The sequence below is a fragment of the Stenella coeruleoalba genome (genome assembly GCF_951394435.1).
Source record: "Stenella coeruleoalba genome assembly, chromosome: X".
NCBI lineage: Eukaryota > Metazoa > Chordata > Mammalia > Artiodactyla > Delphinidae > Stenella > Stenella coeruleoalba.
Window position 1 is genome coordinate 39,706,589 of NC_137152.1, and position 6,526 is coordinate 39,713,114.

The 6,526-nt window shown below is 44.6% G+C and overlaps 1 protein-coding gene across 1 annotated transcript; it reads left to right on the forward strand.

Moving 5' to 3' along the window:
* Positions 1 to 214: 214 nt before the first annotated feature.
* Positions 215 to 5,462, forward strand: BMP15 (bone morphogenetic protein 15; the record flags this gene model as incomplete). The annotated part of the gene is made up of 2 exons (XM_079910544.1): positions 215 to 542; positions 4,606 to 5,462. The coding sequence occupies 2 exons, from the start codon at positions 215 to 217 to the stop codon at positions 5,460 to 5,462; spliced, it is 1,185 nt and encodes a 394-aa protein (XP_079766670.1).
* Positions 5,463 to 6,526: the final 1,064 nt, after the last annotated feature.

The window sequence follows — 6,526 nt, forward strand, 5'->3', positions numbered from 1 at the left end:
ATGCAAAGAGGACAATTTAGAAGACCTCCTTTTGGTCAAGGAGATCCTCCTAGAGGAAACAACATAGGACCTGCCTGCCTGCCTTTCATTTTTTCTTGCCCTATCCTTTGTGGTAGTGGAGCCTGGATGCTATTACCTGTGTGAAAGGAAAGGGTCAGAGTGGCATCCTTTGGGCTTGTGCTGGAAAGTGTTGCTGAACACCAAGCCTTTCAAGATGGTCCTCCTGAGCATCCTTAGAATCCTTCTTCTTTGGGGACTGGTGTTTTTTATGGAACACGTGGTCCAAATGACACAGGTAGGGCAGCCTTCTGTTGCCCTCCTGCCTGAGGCCCCTACCTTGCCCCTGATTCGGGAACTGCTAGAAGAAGCCCCTGGCAAGCAGCAGAGGAAGCCACGGGTCCTAGGGCCTCCCTTGCGGTATATGCTGGAGTTGTACCAGCATTCAGCTGATGAGAGTGGGCACCCTAGGGAGAACCGCACCATTGGGGCCACCATGGTGAGGCTGGTGAGGCCGTTGGGTAATGTAGCAAGACCTCTCAGAGGTGAGTTATCATACCATATTGTCCTAGAGGGGAGAAAAATGGGGAAGAAGAGTGTAGAGAAAAGGGGATCTGCGAGTTTACTGTCAGGCTTCATTGCCTGGAAGGTGGTTTTCTCAGGCTTGGTTTTCAAAAGATGGCAAACTTGGGAGAAGCTGGCTCCAAGCCTGCTTCCCTTCAGGGGCCCAATTTAAGAACAGATTGCCTTGGGGCCTACCTGAGGAAGCTCTCCCAGGCCCCAGGGCAACTGAGCAATGTGTCAGCTCCTACCTTTCAAAGAAAGTCTTAATGCTTGTTATATCTCTGAAAGCTATAATTGAGAAATAGTCATATACATTCCTGTGCAGGGTTGTTTGTGTTGTTTTATTCTTAGAAGGCAAAGGGTACAGGATGCTGAAGTGGGGAAATTTACAAGGCCTCAGAAAGGACAGAAACAGGCTCACATCTGAGAGTCTGTATACCTGGCTCCGTGAGCATCTGCTATCGTATTTAATCCTTAATGACAGCTACTCTCATTAGCTGTCCTGGAGCACTTAGCCTAATTTTTAAAGATAAGAAAAGTAAAACACAGAGAGAAGTTAAATAACTTGCAGAGGTCACAAGAACAGTGGGTGGCAGAGACAGGATTTGAGTTCAAGTCTGTCTGTCCGTAACTACTTGTGTTTGAATGTGGTACCCTGATATCCTTGTACACCAAACAGTTTTTCTATTCAGACTGTGGTTGCTACTTCGGGTTTTTGGTACCAAATGTATTTTGGAGTTTTCTTTGTTCCCATTATGGTTGCTTCTGCTTTAAACATCTGCATTAGACATTGTTCCAGGGCAGCAGTGGGCTCCTGCAGTGTGGGGCTCTCTGTGAAATGCAGAAAGCCATCATTCAGGGAAATCTTGGGAACCTGGTGAGATCAATCTTAAGCCTTTGCTAGTCTCAGCGATTACAACAGACACCTTTGCTAGTCTCAGCGATTACAACAGACACGATTTATCCTCCTTCCCTCCAAGTAAAACAACTACCATTTCCCTAAACTAACCTTTAGTGTGAACTTACCATGTGCCAGGCATTGGGCAAAGTACTTTGCAAACATTATTTTCATTAATCCTCCTCACTATCATACAGGGTAGGTACTATGAACATACCCATTTTATAGGTGAAGAAACTGAGGCTTAATGTAACACAGCTAGTAATTAACAGAGCTGGGTTTCTAACCCAGGGTTTCAGGCTCCATAGCCTGTGCTTTTAATTACCCTGTTGTGCTGACTGCTTAACAGATTTTAATTGAGCACCAAGCACTGTGTTTGGGTTGGGTATAAAGAGGCAAATAACCGCTTCCCTGACCTCCAGGAGCCCCCACTATGGTAGAATAGATAGATAAGTAATCACACAATGGTGGTGGAGTGTGGCAAATGCTTTGAAAAGGATAAGCAGTAGGGCTCCCGGGACTCCAAAGAAGAAATAGGTTGCTGCTTAGTGCAAGGAGAGGGAAGCAGTGAGACAGTTGGAAGGCCTCAATGAGGAGGTGGTATTTGAGCTGGACTTTTGCATAAGGAGTAAAGAGATAATGCATACAAGGAGGGGAATGCATTCTGATTAAGGAAAAAGAAGATAACTTGGTGTGGGTGGAGATTTACTCAACAAATATTTATTTGGCAAATGCTAAGTGCTAGACATTGTACTAGGTGGCGGGAATATGATCAAGATAGGCATGGTTCTCATGGGTGAGACAAGTAAGTAAACATGGATAGTTGTAAATTGTGGTAAATGCTATCAAAGAATGAAATAGGTGGTTTTGATAGAGAATAGCAAAGAGATCTTCCCTTTGCATGGGATCGTCAGGGAAGGCATCTTTGAAGAGGTGATATTTGAGCTGAGGTCTGTAAGATAAGAAGCTCTGCATGAGAAGGGGAGCGAGAAGGAGAAGTCTGATCTAGGCAGAGGGAACAACATGTGCAAAGACCTAAAGGGTGGAAAGAAGCTTGTCCGACTTGAAGAACAGAAGGAAGATCAGGATGGTTGGAACCTAGTGAGACTGTGGAGAGCAATGGGATATGAGACTCAGAGGTCATTTCAAGGGATCTGGGTTTCATTCCCAAGTGCAACTGGGAGCTGCACAAATCAATTCTGTACAGATGATATGAGGCTAGAAAGGAAGATGCCTAGAATTAGGCCAGTACCCTGGTCTGACTGTGGGACATACCGGCATCTAGGGACTCTGGAAAGGATCCAGAAATGGATGACAAGAGAGCTGGGCCTGATCTTTCCATCAGGAGATGACCCAGCTGAATCGAGCTTGCCTGGAGAGCTATTCCAGGTTCAATCACACAGGATGTGTGAGTCAGCCATTTCCCTGAAAAGTTCTGAGCAGACCCTTCTTGGCTCTGATCCTTAGCAACCCCACCCTGCTTCAGGAAATATGTGATGTCAGGGTCTGAAAGGAAAGGGCAGTTCCTCACCAGACAGCCTGTTAGAGGCTGGGTTTGGATTCCTTTTCAGGCAGGGTGGGGCAGATGTATGCGTGGGTCTCTTGGAAAGATTATTGTAGGATGGGAGTATGGAGTAATTTGAGAAAGCAAATACAAGCCTGGCTTGGGCCTTGTCTGAATGATATCTAAGTGCCCCAAACTTGAGGGTGTATTAAGCATGAGTTGGAACATGAACTTAAAAAAAAATCCTGATGTGTGATTTCACTCATATGTGGAATATAAAAAAACAAAACAAATGAACAACAAAAAATAAAAACAAACTCAGGTAGAGAGGTTAGATTAGTGGTTACCACCAGGGAAAGGGGGTGGGGGGTGAGTGGGTGAAATAGGTGAAGGGAGTCAACTGTGTGGTAACAGATGATGGTAACTAGGCTTGTGATTGTGATAACACTGTAGTGTACACAGATGTTGAATTATGATGCTTTACACCTGAAACTTAGATACATAATATTAAAAAAAATCCTGATGCATCAAAACATTAAAGAGTTTCTATATTGAGCGTCCCAGGCCTACTGAAGAATTCCAGGCTCCTGGATTCAGTGGAGAAGGAAGGTTAGGTGAATAATATGTAAATTAACATGGGAATGTTTACTGATGTGTGAAGATGACAGGCTTTTTCTTGCTGTGCGTGGTTTTTGTAATTGTTGCTCTTGACATTTGCCAGGAGAGGGCGCAGAAGGTCAGAGCACTGCAGGCCCAGCTTTCCAACCCTTTGGCCACTGGGTGTCAGCATCACAGTTTAGATTAAAACTCTTAATCACTAAGGCATATAGCTTCTAAGTAGACTTCTTAGCTAACGAAATATTTACATGAACAGGGCCTTGTTGAAAATGGTATTTACAATGAATGGGGTAAATGAAGAATCATTTCCAGTAAGGAATGGAAAAGGGAGAGACTGAGGGTTAAGGGGGAAATGGCCCAAGAAGGGAATAGCTGCTCAAGAAGAAATTCAAATAGAAGGCAGAAATGGTAAATACCTGCCCCCACTAGGAGTAGATAGACAAAATTATTTTGTGCCATCTCAGCCCCGGATTTGAAGTGATGGCAGACCATAGCCCCCAGTATTGGACTGTCACCCTAAAGCTGCATCTGTATAGTGATATAGCATGAGGATTTGTTATTCATGTATGTCTCAATAACCCTCCTTATTGGTCACCTTTAATAGTCAGCTAATAATACATACAATATATATACACAATTCTGCATTTGAGGTGTTTTTCTCAGCCTGGTGCTGTGAGTGATCTAAAAGTTAGACACAATTTGTCTTAAGGGAAAAATACTCGGGCTCAAATCTTTATTCTAACACACTGGCTGTGCGTCCTCTGGCATAGCTTCTCTGAGCTTCAATTTCCTTGTCTACAAAATGGGGAAAATAACTATCTCATAAGGCTCTTGCAGATTCAAGAGTTAACGTATGTAAAGCATCTAATACATTAGTAAGTGCTCAATAGATGATAGCTATTATTATGATCTTGAATTCATTTTAGGGCTGCTTGTCAGTTTGCATTGAGCAGGTTTTTGAGCGAGACTCAGGCTAGGAGGTAAGAAGCTAATGCTCTGCTCTTGTTCCCTCTTACTGATGCAGGCCCCTGGCACAAACAGACCCTGGACTTTCCTCTGAGACCAAACTGGGTAGCATACCAACTAGTCAGAGCCACTGTGGTTTACCGCCATCAACTTCACCTAGCTCACTCCCACCTCTCCTGCCATGTGGAGCCCTGGGTCCAGAAAAGCCCAACCGATCACTTTCCTTCTTCAGGAAGTGGCTCCTCAAAGCCTTCCCTACTGCCCGAAGCTTGGACAGAGATGGATATCACGCAACATGTTGGGCAAAATCTCTGGAATCACAAGGGGCACAGGGTTCTACGACTCCGCTTCCTGTGTCAGCGGCCAAGAGGTAGTGAGGTTCTTGAGTTCCGGTGGCATGGCACTTCATCCTTGGACACTGCTTTCTTGTTACTCTATTTCAATGACACTCAGAGTGTTCAGAAGGCCAAACTTCTCCCAAGAGGCCTGGAAGAGTTTACGGAAATAGATCCTTCTCTTCTCTTGCGGAGGGCTCGTCAAGCAGGCAGTATCGCATCTGAGGTTCCTGGCCCCTCCAGGGAGCGTGATGGGCCTGAAAGTAACCAGTGTTCCCTCCACCCTTTCCAAGTCAGCTTCCAGCAGCTGGGCTGGGATCACTGGATCATTGCTCCCCATCTCTATACTCCAAACTATTGTAAGGGAGTCTGCCCTCGGGTACTACACTATGGTCTCAATTCTCCCAATCATGCGATCATCCAGAACCTTGTCAATGAGCTGGTGGACCAGAGCATCCCTCAGCCCTCCTGTGTCCCTTATAAGTATGTTCCCATTAGCATTCTTCTGATTGAAGCAAATGGGAGTATCCTGTACAAGGAATATGAGGATATGATTGCCCAGTCCTGCACGTGCAGGTGATAGCAAAAGTACAGCTAGCTCAGGTTTGCCTGAGAAATTAGAAAAGGGTTTAAAATAAACTAATATTAATGTTAAAGCTGCAAGTGATGCTCTACCCAATCTACAGGTTCTATTCCTTGCCTTCAGTGTTGTTACTTAAGTCTCTTCCCCTACTTTACTTTATAAAAATAGTTCTGATATCAAACATCAGTATGTTTTGACCATTAGTCAGAGCCCTTAATGTTTAAGATCTTCCTTTGGAGAGGCCCTCTCTATTTTCTTGTCTTTTCTTTATTGTGACTTTGTCAAACGTCACCAGTCCATGATTGTAGAACTTTAGGAATTGTACCGCCAAGTCCTGGGAAAGGTAGAATCGTCCTAGAGTCCATCTTCTGAGGATCTAGAAGATTTGGGGTGAAGAAAGCAACTTGAGATTTTATACTCCTCTTCCTTGCCTTCTGAATCCTAGAAACTAGTACCATATCGGAAAGACTGCCTGCTTCTGTATTTGGATTTCCCTCTAAATCTAAAACCGTTTCTCAGATGGACTAGAAAACTTTTAGGCAATAATCTCCATAAAAATCTTTTGAGGGCAACAGAAGGAAGGGAATCTTTTTCTAAGCCATCAGGGCTTTTCCTCTCAGGCTCTGAACCTGGGGGAAATACCTGGGTTTCCTTTACACCCTAGGGTGAGGAGAGCAGTCTTTAATAAGGCCAGTAGGGAAATGTGTATGGAGCTGAGATGACAATCACTTCAAAATCGCCTGTGTCTATAGTGAAGAGATAAAGAGCTGTCATTGCTGATTAGGATTATGTATGGGGGAGTCGTTTTAAACTTTCTATGGAACAATAGATTTCACAGGGTATTTTCTCATTTTAGGTAACCCTTAAACCCCTGATAATGATCCCACAAAGAAAGCTCCCTGGTGGCTAGGAGGCTGGGACTTGGCCTGGTTAGAAGTGGAGGGGGTAGAAGGCTGCAGTTAGGAAGCTTAAAAGGGCTGTGGGGGAAGGGTGAAATGTGATGAGGCCTGGGGCCGACTTCATTCTGAGCTTGCCTGTTCGTGTGTTCAGCTGGGCTCCGG